General features: G+C 41.7%; 1 protein-coding gene across 4 annotated transcripts in view; it reads right to left on the reverse strand.

The window, feature by feature from the left end:
* Window positions 1-356: 356 nt before the first annotated feature.
* Window positions 357-18,197, reverse strand: part of AMOT (angiomotin) — a 62,784-nt gene continuing 44,943 nt past the window's right edge. For all 4 annotated transcript variants that reach the window (XM_045537785.1, XM_045537784.1, XM_045537783.1 and 1 more), the window contains 6 exons: window positions 15,498-15,647; window positions 14,531-14,721; window positions 7,277-7,399; window positions 6,293-6,525; window positions 4,496-5,167; window positions 357-4,162 (listed from right to left, as the gene is read on the reverse strand). In XM_045537785.1, coding sequence (XP_045393741.1) covers window positions 4,065-4,162; window positions 4,496-5,167; window positions 6,293-6,525; window positions 7,277-7,399; window positions 14,531-14,721; window positions 15,498-15,647 — 1,467 coding nt within the window. In that variant the 3' untranslated portion in view covers window positions 357-4,064. The remainder of the gene's footprint in view (window positions 4,163-4,495; window positions 5,168-6,292; window positions 6,526-7,276; window positions 7,400-14,530; window positions 14,722-15,497; window positions 15,648-18,197) is intronic.

Genomic DNA, 18,197 nt, shown 5'->3' on the forward strand with positions numbered 1-18,197 from the left:
GCATAAGAACAAGGGTACAAAAGGAATATCAAGGGGCCTTCCAAAATGCTAACCAAAGGATGAATTCTTTGCTTTGGGTGGCCATCATTTTATCCCTCGGAACCAGGAGATAAAAAGATGCAAAGCTTTTAATATATGCTGCCTGAGTATATAAAGAGACCGATTAGAGCATGTGGCCTGCGGTGTTGTCTTAATACTTTATAATCTATAATCACATTCCATACTTCAAGCAAATGCAAATTCTGTTCCTGCTGCCCTTGAAAGGCAATTTCACTGCGTATTGAATTGAAAGTAATCACTGATACAGCACAAATAAAGCCTGTCGGGTAAACACCAAAGCATTTTCCACACGGTACTGGATTTTAAAATAGCTAACTTTATTGTCGGTGAAAAGATAGGCACAAAGTGGATTTAAACCTGCTTAACTTTATTGGAACTAGCTTAGTTGATTACAGAACGGGGTCACAATCATTACGGGACCACATACATTTTAAACCAAAGGCGATTCTTCTCTAGCCATCTGCCAACCCCAGCTATCCATTTTATAAACACATGCCATTAATCACAAGGAAGGCCAGAAGGAGGTTGGATGGCTCCATGTAACCCATCGTTGCTACCAGAAAAAAATAAACAAACTCCCAACACTTGTCCTACTGATGATGGATGGCACTTGGAAGATACATTTCCAAGGATCGTGGCAGGCTGAAATTGGTGGCAATTAGCCCACAGCTGATGCCTTCCTTTGAAAACATTTTCAGTAAGAATGCACACATTTTAAGTAACATATTCCATATGTGAATGAGTAATTGAGATAACAGGAGACTGTATGGCTAACAGACATGAGAATATAATTTATCAAATTTAGTGCATACGTATACACTTTAAGCTGCCGCATTATGAGTGTTTAGGCTTTTCAGACAAAGTAGTTTGCACAATCAGTTTGTTTATTTTCCAATTGTTATACCCACCCAACAGTGTAACAACAAAAAGAGAACATGACAGATCTCCTGGTATGTTTCCTATGGCAGATGATGGCAGATATCTCAGGTTCCTGCTGTCCTATCACCCTGAAGCTCAAAAGCAGCACTGAAAGTAAATCCTTCATTAAATCAACAATCAAGATACATAATTTTAAAAGAAAGCTCAACTACCTTTATTTCAAAAAAACCTGTTAATAGGCGTTTTATATCAAGTAAAACTTTATTCTAATGAAGCTTTCTTGTACATGGGACAGTGGAGTACAGCTGAATTAGAAGGTCCTCAGAGACCACCAGGCAGTACAAGTTAAGACAACAAGGTCACCTTCCTGTCCTGAGGTACCAGTAAAATGCATAGATAGGTGGGAGTCCAGAAAGATCCCTCAAATGTTACATCCACACAAGTGAGAAAAGGTGGCTAACTTGAGATTTCTCCCATAAACCTGAATTTTTAAAATGACAACTAGTAGAGGTTTTCTGAAAAGATTGTTATCTATCTCCTCTCTAAGCATAATACACTGACATGGTCTTCTTCCCTCTCTTAGACGTGCAATGTTATTTTAGCAAATTACCTGGGATTGAAAACTGAGCAGAGAGGGACTGCCTCTGGTGTGAGGGGACAGAGGTGTTCTAGAAAGTTCAAAGTAGCACTTAGCCAAGAACTTCCTCATTTTCCTAAAACACATGAGTCTAAAGAGATGGCTGCCACACAATGTGGAATGTATGACATTCGTCACCTTACAGAATGTGATTAAAATCATGGCTCCCAGAGCCTGCAAACATTCTGGCAATGAGTTATAACCATGAAAGGAGCAGATGAAAAGTTTATTTTTATTTTTACTTATTTATTTGGATACAAAGGAGCTCTTTTGAAGTTTGCCACTTGCTGCTTCTACAATTTGAGTTTTTTCTTATTTCTTATGACTAAAGGGTGGTATGAATGAATTATAACACAACTATACTTTTTAATTTCTATTTGGGATTCACTTTATAACTGACGACTAATGTGTAAGTGGGATGATCACTTTATTATTGAACATGTGAAAAGACTGGCTGAAAATCACATCACCCTCTGTCTTGTCTCCCCCCACCCACAAAATAATTCCTTTGGAATATAATTAGGAAAGACACCATTCCTGTACTCACAGAGGAACCCCGTAAGATAATCTGAGACACACAATCTCATCATGAGAAAAGAAGTGGAGTTCGATTTCTTAGGGGGACGTTTAATGTGACTAAATGTTGAAACGCGGATAAGGAAAGGGAGAACCTTGCACAAGGCACTACAGGAGAGGCAAGATAGGGGGTCTGAACCCTGGACAGACTATTCAAGCCAGGGACATCTTACAAAATACACATGCCCTGGACCGTGAAGATGCCTTTTCATAAAGTGGGCTTTTTTAAAAATAAGAGTTTCCCCAAATAAGCATGATAATTGGCAGAGTAGACAGCTATGCTGTGTGACCTTGAAAAAGTCACTGAACCTCTCCAAGTCTCAGATTATTCACCACTAAAATAAGGGGGTAGGGCTATACTGCTAAAGTTCCTTCCTGCCACTATGGCTCATGATATAATATATCAGGCCTATTCTTCTATTAATCTGGTTTCTAACTAACACATCCCCAAACCTCTACCCCCCAACCCTTACCTAACCCCCCCACTCCCCTCACCCTCCCTATACCCCTGAAAACTGATCTTGATGATGCTATCTGTGGATCCGTTACCTTAGTGAAGGGCAGACAGGTGACACAGGGCAGGGACCTGTGGCAACTGGCATCCCTCTGTGTCCATGGAGGAAGCCCGATGGCAAGGTTTGGAATCATTGCCTCCTTTGGTCCCCTCCCACATGCACGTTTCCTGCTGCTTCCCAAAGGTACTCCAACATGGAGTCACGGGCAGTGAGAAGAGATAGTTGAGGATACTGCTGCAATCAGCCTCTCCCCCAACCCCAACCACAGCATAATACTTTGGGCTTCTGATGCTATTCCCCTGGAGGTGATGGTCAAAAATGCCCTTTATGACATATGCTAAGAATTTGGGAAAACCAAATGAGTTATTTCAAAGTAGTCACTAGAAATTCAAAGCATTCAACCTATCAACAAAGATGCTTCCTCATTTTGCAAATGATTGGCAACTTGAGACTGGTGACCCAGCCAGTGAATCTGTGCTGTAAAAGAAATAAACACTAAGCCAAGTAAGTGGTCTTAGAAAAGACAAGCGAGCTGTGTTCACGGCTACATGCAGACTACAAAAGTCTGCATACAGCACCTCATGCAACTCTCCATCGAGGCCTCTGGTGGTCTAACTCCCTCACAGAGAGGAAGTTGTGCATCACTTAGTTAATTTACTCTCCTAGCATCTGAAAGCAATATATTAATTATCCCAATGCATAAATTACTCCAGAGCATGTATACGAATGTATGAACCTCCAGAAGGGAACCAAAAGAATCCAATTCCAAAGCACCACTGAAATGAAGATAAACACAATCCCTTGGGGCAGGGTAGCTGGGAAACTAGGAGGAAAAATTAGCTCCAGCAACCCTTGTGTACCCCAAAACTCCCTACCTTTGCTCCAGCTTACATAGCTCCTAAACTATTCCCTTTTGTGAGCCTGAGGTGAGAACTTTCTCTGGCTGCTGTCGAGATAATAACTACACAAAACAGCACACACTCAAATTCTCTCCAGCTTCACACTTCCAAACTACATGTTACACACTGTCTTCCATACATACTGTGCTCTTCAATGAAAAAATGATCTGGAATATGGAAATTTTAAACAAATTTAAGCACATTGAACACATCCATGTATAACCACCTGTTAACAGTCCCAGTATTTGTATAAATCCAAACAATATACTTTAGAGCACATTCTGCTTAATCTGTCTTTAGATGTACTCTCTAAGTATATCAGAATAGACTGGAGTTCTTATGGTATTACTTAAGTAGTCTATTGTTCCAATAAAAAGTCCCTTTAGAAAACACCCCCTCCCCCCAACCCTTGTCCTCACCCTCCACATAAGAACAAACAAAAGGGGAAAATGATTAAAAGCATTCTTGCTGATAAACTGCAGCTCTTGATTTGGCCATTTAGATGAGATATTCCACCATCTCTGCATCAGGCTCTTGTCCCAGGATCTGAATGGGCGCTTTTCTTTCCAGAGTATTGGAGTGGAAAATAGGGCCATCTAAATGGAAATAAGGGGTTAGAAAACACTCAGGGACAAGGTAAAAAACTCAAATTTCTAGAGCTAGACAGTGTCGGGGCCCTCGTGAAGCCAATGGCAAAATAAGACTTGCCTGCCACCCCCCTCATTTGTTTCTGCTGGGAGAATGGCCTCTACGCACGCCCGTTCCCATCTTGGTGGATGAGAAGTCATTTACAGACTCTCTTCTCTTCTCTCCCCTTTACAACATGAAAAACTCAGTCCAAATGACGACACTGCCCAAACAGCAGGCACCGGGAAGTAAATCTGCACTTGAAGGCAGAACCAAAATCTACCCGCTACAGAGAATTTTACCTGTCTTGTCTGGATTGCAAGTCAAACTTGGTGTAGACAAACGACGTGGTCCAGAACCGGTAGCTGGACTTGCAGGAGCCTCAGCCTGAGCCAAAGCTGGAGTTGGAGGTGGAGCTGGAGTAGAAGCCGCAGCCGGAGCTGGAGTTGGTGCCTGAGTCTGAGCCGGAGCAGAAGCCTGAGCTGCTGCTGGAGCTGGAACTGGAACCTTAGCCGGAGCTGGAACCGGAGCCGAAGTAGCTGGAGCAGCAGCAGCAGAAGCAGGAGCAGCAGCAGCAGAGGAAGCAGCTGGAATAGGAGCAGCAGCAGCTGGAGAAACAGCAGCAGCAATAGCAGCAGCAGTTGCTGGAGATGGGGCAGCAGTGGCGGCAGTAACGGCAGCAGCTGCAGCAGCAGCTGGAGCAGCAGCAACTGGAGCAGCAGCTACCATGGTGGTGGTGGTGGTGGCAGCAGTGGCAGTATTGGCGGCAGCAGTGGCGGCAGCAGCAACTGGAGTAGGAACAGAGATGGGAGTGACAGCTGCAGTTTTGTTCGGTTCCGTTCCACATTCTGTTTGGGTACTGCAGTCACGGCTGCCCGTCTTGGAGTGAGCCGAGAGCAGGGGAGTTGAGGGGGGCACAGGTGAGGGTGTGGAAGGGACGTAATCCGCACGGTAGTCTCCACCCAGGAGAATACCTACAAATGAAAGAGAGAAAGAAATTAGAAAACAATAGGTCATTCAGTTCAAAAGAAATGCAAATGGCTTTAAATTCCTTACTTTTACCTCCAGCAAACCCAGGAATTAGTTTGTCAGGCACCTCACACCACGGCTAAAAAGGTTTTTTCCAGGGGGGCGGGGGGGGGGTGAGAGGGGAAAGAAAAAAAAGTTTTTTCCAGACTGGGAGGATCCCTTCTGGTCCTCATTATCTTGCTCTTAGCACAAGGTATTAAACCTTTAAGTGTCCTGGGTATCTTGTTTTGATTTAGTTTTCCAATGGTAATTGAGTTCTATCTAGTTGTCAAAATTCTTCTACTCAGCCCCACTTATAAACCAACAGCACACATTCTCAGACAGCAGGAAAGGATTGGGGGAAGAGGTTTATCAACACAGATGAGTGTGGTAATAATTGCGTGAGCAAAGGTTCTGACCATGACCAAGGTCCCCAAAATGCTTCCTCTAACCAAAAGATACTGCAAGTGTCAGAGGACCAAGAAAGGAATTAAAAGCAACAAAAAGAGCTAAAATAAAAATATATATAGCTTGCTTCCTTGGGCTCTAAAAATGTGCCTCGTGTTATCCACAATGTGTCTGGGGTTTTGATTAGAGGGGAAGAAATGGACAGGAATGGAATGAAAAAGTACATTCTGTTCTCATATCAGAACATTCTGGTAACAAAGCCTACCACCCAGCTCCATTTAGCTTAACTAGGACTCTGGGTCCTTCTATTGTAGGGCAGGAAGGAACACAGAAATGCTGGAATTTTGAAAGTTTGAATGACACAAAGGCTCCATGGGCTTAGGACAAAGACAAAACTTCCCACATGGCAAAGGCCAAAGCTAAGAATTTTTTTAGAGGAAACTGAAGTTATCTTCCTTTCCACCCAAATAGAACTCAAGATTCAATCAGTGTTCTCACTGTGAGACTTCACAGTGTGGTGAAGCTCCTGAATATGCAGCTAGGCTCTGAGGAGAGGAAAAAACCCAACCTACCATCTTCTTCTCTAGAACCTGGACCATTGCCCTTTTCCTTACTGCATGGGTAATTATCTCAGGGCTCTCTTTGAACATGTGACTAAAATCTTCCTTATTTACTGTCATTACCTAGGCTCCCCTTCCAGCTCTTGTCGTCTCGCTTCTCTTCCATGATGGGGGTGCCAGTCAGGGTGGACGAGTGGGAGAGCAAGCCAGATCCGGCATTGGAAATGGACATCAGAGACTTTGCTGGCCGCATGGACGACAACTGCTCTGTCTTACTTGGCTCCTTCCGGGAACGCTGTTGGAGTACTTTGATCATGGCGTCCTTCTCAATAATCTGGGCATGGAGGGTCTTAATCCTTAGAGACAAAGACAAAGAACATACAGAGACATTGTTGCTACCTCTGTTTTGGTCTTACTGATTATATGGACTTGAGTTCCCATTATCTTGTTGACTAACAGATGGTCTAGTTAGTTCTAGTTGGAAGACAAGGGATAGTGTGTTACAATTTTTAAAAAAATGTCTTTCTGCACACCTAAATGGATACAGCAGAGCATCCAGGAGCTGTTGCTTAAGCCTTAGGAAGTCACAGTAAAGTACTGGTGAAAAGAAAGGCTGTATATGAGAAAATGAACCAATGTAGTGGGTGCTCTGGTGAAGAATCTGAGTCAATAGAAATAATGTGCTCAGTGAAAAGATGAGATCTTCTATGAATGAATTTATAAGAGGCATCAGGTGTTTCACCTCGCAGTGTGAGTGGATGTTCTTTTATTGAGCAATCTGCTGTATCACAGGGTTGAGATGCAGTATGAGAAAGAAAACCCCTGAGTGCAAATGCCAACAATTCAGCTCAGAGGGTGGATAGAAAGCAATTAAAAAGGCCAAGGAGACAGCAACCCTACTTGGAATTTCACAGCTAGTGGGGATGATAGAGGTAAAGGTCATCGCATCTCACACACTAATTGGTAGGCTGGCAAGGGTGATGATGGTGGTGGGGGAAGACTAAGTGATCAGGTTTCCCAGTTGTGAATAAAGATGCTTGCCCTTCTAAGTTATCTGGTCTCTATACCAACTTCTCGGATCCATCAGCATCCAGATTGCCATTTTACCTGCCCTCCATGTCAAGGCAACGCTTATTGGCCATCAGGATTTCTTCTTCCTCCTTCTGGATGCGAGCTTCTAGAGCTGTGTCATAGCTGGTGTTAGGAGAGTGGCTGATGACTGTTGTGTCCCTGGGGAGGAAAATGGCAGTGATGATGATGGGAGGGCAGCAAAATCAATGAATGCTATCTCCTTTCTCAGTCAAAGGAGGCTTTTTTGGAAAGTTCTAAGCTGAAATCAATCTCATTCAGAACAATTGGTTCTGGGTGACTGACTGGTAAGAGCATCCAAGAAGGGCAGAAAAAGAGTTTATTGACATGGGCTTGGCCGCAGAAGTCATTGGGGGAAGTGAAGTGAAGGCTTGCCTTCCAACTGGACAGATATCCTCCCCAAACCTCAAAGTTTCTAGATCATGGCCAAGCAATAGGAATATGTACTTATTTCCACTTTCTTCTCATGACAGTCATGAAGGGGGAAAGCCTAGACTTTGAAGGAAGTCAGAGGGTATACTAAATAGTTTATTGCTACTAGATGAATATTGGTAACTACACCTCAGTGCTAGAAACAAACAATGGACATGTCAACAGTTAAGATCAGGTAGAGCACGTGAGCTGACAAACAGGGCCTTTGAGTCAGTGCCACTCAGTTCTTACCTAATGTACATCCGAAACATGCCAGCACCAAATCGATGAGTCTACCCCAACTAAGTGACTGTTCTCTTGCCAGAGTCCCAACTGCATAAGGGACTATCATGTTCCATCTGAAAGTGTCTCAGGCCATTAACTCAAAGACCAATTCATAAAGAAAAGCATGTGCATGTGGGTGAGAGAAAGAGAGAGAGGAGGGGGTATCAGGATTAGGGAGAATACTGATGTAATTGTATCGGTCTTAAAGGAAATCAGACAATAGGCCAAGAAAACAATGAACTGGCGCAGCTTCATTACACTTCCTAAGAGAACGAGGGTCTGTAGGAGAACTCCAGGCATATTTTCTGCTGGCAGCTAGCTATGTTCTCTTAGCTTTGGGACTGTGACCAGTGCAGATGGGAGTGAAGTGTCAAGAGAACGAAAAGATAGAAAGTTCATGTTAAGGTTGGGGAATTTTGGTGAGCCTCTGCAAAACTACTGTTCCTCCAAACACCTGCACCTTATATGCAAGGTTGAAATCATTTATGGGTATGATGAATAATTGGAGAGCAAGAAGGAAAAGGAATACAATGGCTCTCATCCTTTGCCAAATTTAAAATCTTTTGCCATCTCAGAATTCTATCATTTCTCTAGTGCAATTCACTTGCTTATAGTCAAACTGGAAACTGAAGAGGGAGCAGCATTTGCACAGTGCTTGAGAGCACAGGCCCTGACTATAGATGACATGGAGTCAAGTTCCAGCTCCCCAAGTACTCCCCAAGTACACAGAGCCACAAACAAGCTCTAGGGCCTCACAAAGTCAGTAACCTGCTCTAAACCTGTCTCCTCATATGCCAGATGAGAACAATAACTGCACTTTCATCTCATAGGGGATAAAAAAATTAAGCATGTAAAAACATACAGTGTGTCAGGCACAGTGAAAGCACTCAATAAAGCTATTATTAAGAGAGAAACACATAGATGGAAGGAGAAAAACATCTAAGAGATTCTGACTTGAAAGAATTCTAGCTCTTGGTACAATCCTGGAGGCAATTCCAGCACTACAGAGTTCCAGTGTGATTGCCAGGGCTTTAGAGCCAGGCCTCTCAAAAAGTGCATGGTGTTGACGGACACTGGGGACTTGAGCGTACGGTTTGTCACTGGGGGAACTAGTGCTGGCCTGCTGCCACTTTCATTGCATAAAAGACCATTTTGGGGACTCAGAGCCCTGCCAGCTAATTGATATGGACACTGTGAACTCCTCAGGAATGGAGCCTGAAAATGTGGGGCACTTAGTGAATTCCTACAGGGCTGCCAGGACAGCTCTCAGCATCAATCTTCCTTCTAGAAGACCAGGGCTACTAGGCCAATGGCTTAGGCAAAAGCAAGCAAGCACAGTATTTGAAGGAGCAACTTGACCTGCTACCTTCAGATACTCAGAGACTTTCCTTAGGAACATCAGGAGAGAGATGTCAGGCTAATAGCTAAAAACAAAACCTGCAAACCCCAAACTGCAGATCCCTGAATTTGACATCCTCCATCTCAAATTCTTAAGTAAACTGTTTGTCATCTTCTCTTGCTTTCCTTTCTCTGACAAAGTTATCCCCATCACATTGATCAAACTGCTCTCTAGAATGTCACCAATGAAATGCTAATTAAAACATCTAGTGGCCTTTTAAACTTCAAGTCTGTCTTTTCCTAATGGCAGCATTCTTTTTTTAATTAAATATGTGAACTCTACCTAAGTGGAGCACAGTGTATGAAGTGCCTAGGTGGCTGGAGAGGGGAGAGACATGGATAAGACTAGTCCCTGAATGCAGGAATCTTGCAAGGGAAGATCAAAAAGTAAATAATTAACTAGTACCGGAGTGAGTTTGGACTTTATTCCAATAGGTACCGAAAATTAGTAGAGCTTTTTGAGGGGAATGAAATAATATGAGCTGTGCTTTAGGAAGACAGCATTATCTCTTGCATAAATGTGATGGAGGGATTAGAAGAGAGATACACTGGAATCAAGCAGACCAGTCAGCAAGGTGATTGTAATAATCCCAGTAAGAGATCATGAAAACGTGAACCAGTTAAGTAGCAAGGGAAATGAAAACAGGTTGTAGGAGGTAGAATTGATAGAACTTGGAGATTATGTCAATCTGGGTGTTAGGGAGAGTGAGGAATGAATGAGAACTTTGTCATTTCTAATTCAAATGCCTAGGAAAGATGGCATACTATTTGCTGTGAAAAGAAACCCAGGAGAGGTTTGTTGGAAAGCATTGGAATGGGTTTTGATTTTAGGTACACTGGATTGAAAGTTTCTTAAGAATAGATATACGACAATATCCAACAAGTTGTTGGAAATTCTAACTTTAATCTTAGAGACGTTGGAGTTATTATTACAGAGTTATTATCATTGCTACTATCACAGAGAAGCTACAGCAGAAAACAAGGTAACTAGGACAGAAGGTAGAATGAGAAGAAAGCAGAGGATGAAGGTAAGAAATGTCTACAATGAAGAAATAGGTAGACATATGTGATGTGTGTGAACAGCTTCTATTGTCTGTTTCCTCTTTCTTTACTTCCTTCTTTCTCAAGTTTACTGTGCTCAAAATAAACATGAAACATTGCACGTTCAGAGAAAGGCAACAACTTGATTCAGTAAATGCAAACTAATAAATTACATGGTTGATTGAGTGTGTTATCTTGTTATCCTTTTGCTGTTCTTCAGAAATAAATTTACCATTTGTGAGCTAAAACTAAAAATCTGCATTGCCAAATTGGGTCTTCTGGGATGAACAGGAACTCCTACTCAGTAGTAATTTCCCCTAATCTATATTAAGCACCTAGAGAGGGCTCTGGGGATACAATAATATGGAGCCTTAATGTAGGGCATATTACTGCGATTATTTATAATATTTCCAAGTGGCTAAATAATAAACCTAAAGTAGTATTTTATTGAATAGCTAATGATCCCTATTTCACCATCTTTGAGCTACACTATATCTAGGAGGCAGCAGAGTATAGCAGCTAAGGTGACAAAAATGTAGATTTAAATCCCGGTTCTGCTATTTAGTAGCTATGTGTGATCTTGGGCAAATTATTTCATTCCTGTGTGCCTCAGTTTCCTTCTCTGTAGAATGGATAATAGTACTAACCTCAGAGTATTTTTGCAGGGATAATTAATAAGTGTAAAGTGTTTAGCAGAACACCTTGTATAGCAAGCACTGTGTGTGTTGATAAATAAATAAATTTCCTGTTATCCCTTTGAACAAAAACAAATATTTTAAGTATCAAATAGTCAGTTTAAGTATGGCCAAAAATCATCAATTTGCTCGCTCTCTCTCTTTCTCTCTCTGGGACCTCTTAACTTTTCATTGAGTAAAATTCACCTAAGCATACAACTGACCAATATCACAGGGTTGCTGTATCTGATGTCTAGGTGCATCTTAGAATAAGGGGCAATGCCGGCACTTTCCATGTGCATTAAAATGTCTACTCTTGGACCCATTAAGGCTAAAAACCTAGCTTTTCATACCCTGATCTTGTCTGAAATCATTGCATCGACAGCTTTCCCTTTGACAAGAGGTGTTTTATAAAATCAAAGTGCTGGAAGAGGTATAAATAGATCACCTAATATGTCTTCTCACCTGAGAAAAAACACTTGCATATTATTATATGAAAATCTGTATTTTATTATTCACAATGGCCAAAAACTGTAAACAAATCCAAATATCCATCATCAGATGAACAGATACATAAATTGTGGTACATCTGTACCATGGAACACTACTCAGCAAAAAAAGGAATGAATTATGAATGCATGCATCAACTTGGATAGATCTCAAAATCATTATGCTGAGCATAAGAAGTCAAACGAAAAGAGTAAACACAATATGATTCCTTTCATATGACATTCTAGAAAAGAAAGTTATAATTTTATGACAAAAACAGATCAGTCATTGCCTGGGGTCAGGCAGGGTAGAAAAGGATCAAGTTCAAGAGGCACAAGGACAATTTAGAACATGTCCTCTATGTTAATTGTGGTGGTGGCCAGCATTCATCAAACCATACACTTGAAATAGGTGATTTTAAAAATATGTAACTAATATCTGAACTAAAAATAAAAAAAACCTGTCTTCTACAACTACAATTGATATTGCCCAAGCAAGATGCCCTACTTGTGAAACCTGTCATTCACCTATGAGCCTATTAGGTTTGGAATACATTAAGTTTGAGATCATTAGAAGAATACAAAGAAACCAACCAGGCCATTCAAATGTGGCACTAGATTTAGGGATTTAAGTTATACATTTAGAAATTGTCTCCTTCCCACTTTCATGTCTTCCTTTCTCCTTCCTTCCTTTTCCTTCTTTCTTTCCTTCCTTCTTTACTCAAATATATTTGAACACTTTCCTATCTGAACCCAATATCCTAGACACTTAAAAATTATTTTGAAAGCAAAGAAAATATAAAGCTTTTACCATGGAAAGGGGCAAAAGGCAGAACCTTAGTCAATACCCACATTTAAGTTTGGGAAGAGAAAGGGGAAAACGAATGGACAAAAAAGGAATGAGAAGAGAAGTTGGAAAGGAAAGGAGAAGAACCCGCAGGTTCTGAAATAAAGTTTTCTGAATGCTACCTCCCAAATTTAAAATCACATGAAGAAAGAAAAGAGAAGAAAGAAATCAATCTCTGTGGCAGAGCATAAGAGGCACTATCTTTGGAAATGTATAATCCTAGTAATAGAAGGGTCTGGAGTAATCACCTAGTCCACTTCTCTCATTTTACAGAAATTTGAATACAGTCTCTCTACTTCTCAATCTCTCCTGTGAGTTGGATCAGTAGCATGCAAAAAAGGCTCACAGTCCAGATCTGGAATGTTGACCTGTGGAACTATCAGAAGGTGTTTCTACTAGGTGGGAACTGGCTGCATTTTATCATATTAAATGATAAGCACAGACATTTTGCTGAAAACAGTAATTAGATGAAAACTTTCTACCTGGTAATTTAAAGGAATTCGATTTAAATTAAATCTACCTTATGGGAGCCAACAGATTCTGAAAATCCATGTGAAAGAAGGTCCCCTCAATACTCAAAGCTTTCAAGGGAGGGAAGAAAGAAGGACATTTTCTCACACTGTACACTCTCATGAGCTGTATCTTTCTAAGCTTCTGCCCTAAAATGACAAAATTACCTTGCATCTCCCCACCTCCCAATAATAACAATTTTTTTTTGTCAGTGCTAGGGTCGGAACAAGTGCTGTGTGCAGGGATTTCCTTGGGAGCCAGCAGGTAAATTTACACTTAATTCTGCTTCTAATCTGCCTACAAACCTTGAGACTATCCATCTTCTGGCACAGCTGGGGTGTCTGTGCACTCTATTAGCACATGGGTGTATACTGAGCACGCCTTTCTCAGGAAATAAGGCCAGGTAAGCTTAAGCCCCTGAGGACCTCAAAATCAAGCTATAGGCAGCTTTAACCTATTTTAGGTATAGTGGATATCTGGAGAAAGGCAGATCACATTAGAAAGACATAAGATGTCTTCCTGGAGAATTGCGGTTTATTTATAAGGCACCAGTTCAGCTCTTAAGCACTGAACCTCCTACCCCCACTTTGATTTGGTAGGAGAAGGACTCAAAAATAAATGTGTCCACCGCCCCCTCCACACACATATCCTAGCCCAAAGTCTGGCAAGCACTTCCAGGCTCTGCTGACTTACCAGGTTTAGGAGAATGTTAAAAACAACACTGTGGTTTTTTAATAAAGTTCTAGATAGAGGCCTATCTGGGTACACTCTGCTGTAGCCCACCTTTGATACCCAACTCCAGACCAAGGCTCTGTTATCCACAACCCAAGTCATCACCTGGTTTGAATTTAGTTTTTGTTGTTCTTTCTCTTTTTCTTTGTTTCTTCCTTTCTTTTTTGCCTAATGATGAGTATGAACAGACAGCAGAGGAAGACAGACAAATGGGCTAAGAGGTATTATTTCCTTCAAAGGCCAATAATTAATTTTATAATATAAAAAGGAGAACAAATATGAAGCAAAAAATAAAAATCCTCCTGCCACTTTCTCTCCCCTACCAGATGGAATGTGACTGCTTACATGTGATGAGCTCATGCACACAGAGAATGTGGCCTTCAAATATAAACCTTCTCAAAGGGCAGAGATGGGTTCATGTTCAGCACAGCCTCTGGCATACCTTAGATGAGCCAGAGCTATCAAATGGCAGCAGCCACTCCTGAGTGACATTTAGTTTCTGAGTGGCATTTTTCTGGAGAGGCTTTCACTCCAGTCCTGCAGCTAAACAACCTGCACATGTAGCTGAAAGAATCTGTGGCTCTAGGGAAGAAGGTGTGCAGGCATTCAGCTGACCATCTGTAAATATTCTGGCTCCCAAGGAAAGCTAAACTAGGATTTTAATAAGTTCATAAAGCAACTTTCATTTTCAAATCCCTGCCCCTCTGTCCCCATGGCCATTCAGTCCCTGCATAACCAGATGAAAGAAAACACACGTAGGCAGCAATTGGGGAAGAAAATCAGAACATTAAAGAAAATAAAACACCGGGAAATCCACGAAGCAGTGACCTTTCTGTTCTTCCCGTTCACACCCTCCACATGGTGGCCCTCCCAGCTAACTACTCACCTCTGAGCAGCCACGGTTGCAGCAGCATCCAGAGCAAAATGCCTCATCACATTCTCCTCCAGATACTTCTGCTCCCACTTTGTCATATCAGCTTCCAGGGCCAGGATCTTCTCTTCCTTCTCCCGAAGGAGTTCCATCAGTGCAGCGGCATTGTATTCTGAAACGTTGGTGGGCTGAGAGCTGCCCTGGCGCTGTTGGGGTAGATGCCAAGACCCCTCAAGTTAGTGAGAGAAGAACCATAGTGTTCGAGTGACACTGGAAGAGCCCATATTCTTGGAAAGGATGACTACCAACCACTTCTGTTTGGATTCTGATTTGGAAAGAAGCAGGGGGATTTCAGATCTCTTCCTAAGGCCACAGGACTTCCTATCTTGGGCTTGAGTGTGAGATTCCCTTGTTCAGGAAAGGAGCCTGCCATATCAAATTGTCATGTTGTTCCAAAAGTGGAGTAATGGGTTCAAACCTGCCATCCCTGTCTGTCAGCATGGTATGTGACAGAAGTGGGAATAAAAAAATCAAGGATTCTGTTTATATCTTGACCCTAACTTGTTGTGTTTATCTTTCGTGACTCATGCAACCTGGGGCTTGATTTTCTCTCCTCTAAAACTGAGGAGCAGTATAGCCAGATGATTTGTAAAGACAATTTCCAGTTCTAAAACGTTGAGGAGTCTAGTTGTGTAGCACCTTCACTTTTTATAGGGTCTACCATTTCTGGGGCTCATGTGAAAATAAAAGGTGCAAGATCATAGGTTTAAAGGACATTTCTGGGATAAGAAGCTAAAGAAACAGACTTTGGATTTAGAATTGGGAGGCACTCTGGAGTACGATCACATGGGGCAAAACTTGTAAAGATGAGCAACTGTGTGCTTTTTTTGTCCATGTCAAATGCCAACTGAAAAATAAGCAACCAGGAATGATCTCATTATCTTTCCTTTCTTCCCACTTTCTTCCTTTAAATCCTCCATACCTGCTGGATTCTGAGGGATTCCAGCTCCCTCTCCAGTCTTGTCCGGAGACGGTGCTCCAGCTGCTCACGTTTTTCGCATGCCGCCTGGAGCTGTACGAGGGCCTGCTGCATCTTCTCCACCTTATCGACGTACACCTGCTTCTTTTTCAGCTGGAAATCCAGGTTGAGAGATTTGCAAGATGGAAGGAAAGAGAGCAACAGGGTCAGTTATGCAGTCCCCCAAATGTAGCCTTGTGTTTAGATCTCTTGCTGTCCTAGAGTCCAGCTCCAAAAAGGAATAGAGAGTGAGAAGGTCCTTTACAATGAGTAGCAGCTGCCTTATATTTCCCATACAGAAAATGTGAAGAGGGTTAGGAACTGGGAATCCTTTTTTAATGTTTTCCTCCTTCCCCATCCCTATGTCTTCCCCAAGTCTACTCCCATCAGTACTGTCTGTCTTAGATGTCAAGGTTTTCAGGTGCTTGCTTATGTATGTGCTCACCTCTGGTCTTCTTCATTCTAATCTGAAATATTCTGGGGAAAGTTACATCTTATTTTGGTTATTACAGTAGAGAGATGCTTAAAAGTTGGTGGGGGGGTGGTCTCCAGGGAGAAAGGTTTAATTTGGTATGGAAAGGAATTCCCTTTTCTGTAACTTTCTTCTCTCCAAGTAGAAGAAAAAGGGTGGTCAAATGTTGAAGGTACAAGGAGACCAGAGCTGTCTTTTTGAACTCTGTGGGCCTAGTAATCACCCAGTATAATCCATCACTGCTCTCCCGGGAAGTTTCTGCTTCTAAGTACTAAAGGTTTCATGTAATGGTTCAAAAGTCTTTAGTCTGCACATTGCCCAGCACTGCTCTGCTAGTTCTTCATTAAAAGACCACAGGTTATTTGTGATTTCCATTTCATGAGACTGAGTTGGTGACCCAAGGCTGTAGTCTCTCAACTTTTATTCTAGGAGCTTCAAAGATACCTACAGATTCAAACTAATGAATCAAAAGTAAGACGAAATGGGTCAAACTTGATTATTCCTCTTTGCAAGCCTATAAGCCATATCCGAAAGCAAAAGTAGAAGCAGGCTGGAAATAAGAATGTGAATTCTTTGTTTCCTTATAACTTATAAGCTAAATCCTGGCTCCACAGGGAAGGAATGGGGAGGATCTCAGAGCTCCTTAAAGAATATATACATACTCTCAACACCCAAGAAAAGAGGTAAAAGTTTAGCCTTCCTATCTAGTTAGCAAATAAGCAGACTATGCTTCTCATAGTGCTTGTGGGGCACCCTCACTGCTAATTAAATCAACCCATGGACTCTTTCTAAAGCAGAAATTCTTCTAAGTGGGGGATATCTGTCATTATCCTTTTATGGATGCTGAGGTTAGGAATACTTTCACAGTTAAAATTAAAATCTGAAATTATTATTGATAACTTGGTCAAAAAGAAATTCAGGAAATCAAGTCTGACTTTTCAATGATTTCCCAAGCTCTGGAGTCACCTGGGTAGACAATCGCAATGTAAGAAGTGACCCACCCTACCAGCATTGCCCATACCCACTTAGCTTGGGTCAAGCTGCAGGGCCGACCTGAACCCCACTGCAGAAACCAGGTAACTCTTTCATGGTAATGAGCCCAAATCACTGTGCTCTAGAATTTCCAGTCAGACAGTACTGGCATGTGAGGAAACTACCCTTTTGTCTTATAACTAACTGCCCTCTCCTCAATTAGAATTGCTGAACTTTCTCTAAGTGGGAAGAAACCTATCTTGTATTTTCCTACCAGACCTGTGGTATGCTTTGCCTAGATGCCTGGAAAGCAAGAACTTTTAAATTTTTATACTTTCTTGACATTTCCTTTCATTCCAGGCCTAGTTCAATCTACCCTTGTAAACCAGTTGAGGTGAGTCTGAAGCCTAGATGTTTTTATCCATTAGAGCTTCTCCTAGGAAATAAAACAAACCAAAAAATCATCATACTCTTTCTGTCAGTAAGCTTAAATCTTTCTTTCCTGGGGTCTGTGACTATTTGTAACAACACTGACTGGGGCAACCAAAACTTTAAGGTCATGAACGCCTCTGCCTTCCTATTTGCTAAGCTTTGAATAACTGGAGAGCAGAAAACATCCTCTATCTTTCACCTTTTGGGTTCTATAATCCTCATGAGCTATTTAAAGTTGAATGCATTTATTTGTGAATTGCTCTGAAAACCCTAAGGGAGCAGTGCAATGTTAATGCAGAGAATGTTAACTATAATTACTAAGGCTTACAGCAGTTATACTTAAAGGCAATTAAACTTAGATAGCATGCAGTTCTTGCCTTGATGGTAAAGTACTGCAATGTGAGCTCACAAAACTGAAAAATAAGCAGTCCAGAGCCATGTGGATTTCTCCATGGCCTGCCTTTCTTGAAAAAGGAAACCTGAATATCCTACAAAAAGCACCCCCAGCACTGGAAGTCATTGAGCCAGTGCTCTGGCAGGAAAAAGCAATAAAGGCTCAGGGAGTACTCTTGAGTTGGCTGAAGATAGGCATTCAGGTCAAATTCCACAAAGCTGTCCAAAAAAAAATTCCCATTTTGGTTTGCCAAGGGGATGATTTTCCACAAGATATCAGGACTATTGTGGCTGGCATAATTTTCCACCTCCTTTAAAGGGAGAAAAAGTTTACCCATAAACACCATGAGTAAACTGTACCATTTATGGGTACAGTTTACCCATAAATCACCTAG

Source organism: Lemur catta, chromosome X (assembly GCF_020740605.2).
Source record: "Lemur catta isolate mLemCat1 chromosome X, mLemCat1.pri, whole genome shotgun sequence".
In the NCBI taxonomy this organism is placed as follows: Eukaryota; Metazoa; Chordata; class Mammalia; order Primates; family Lemuridae; genus Lemur; species Lemur catta.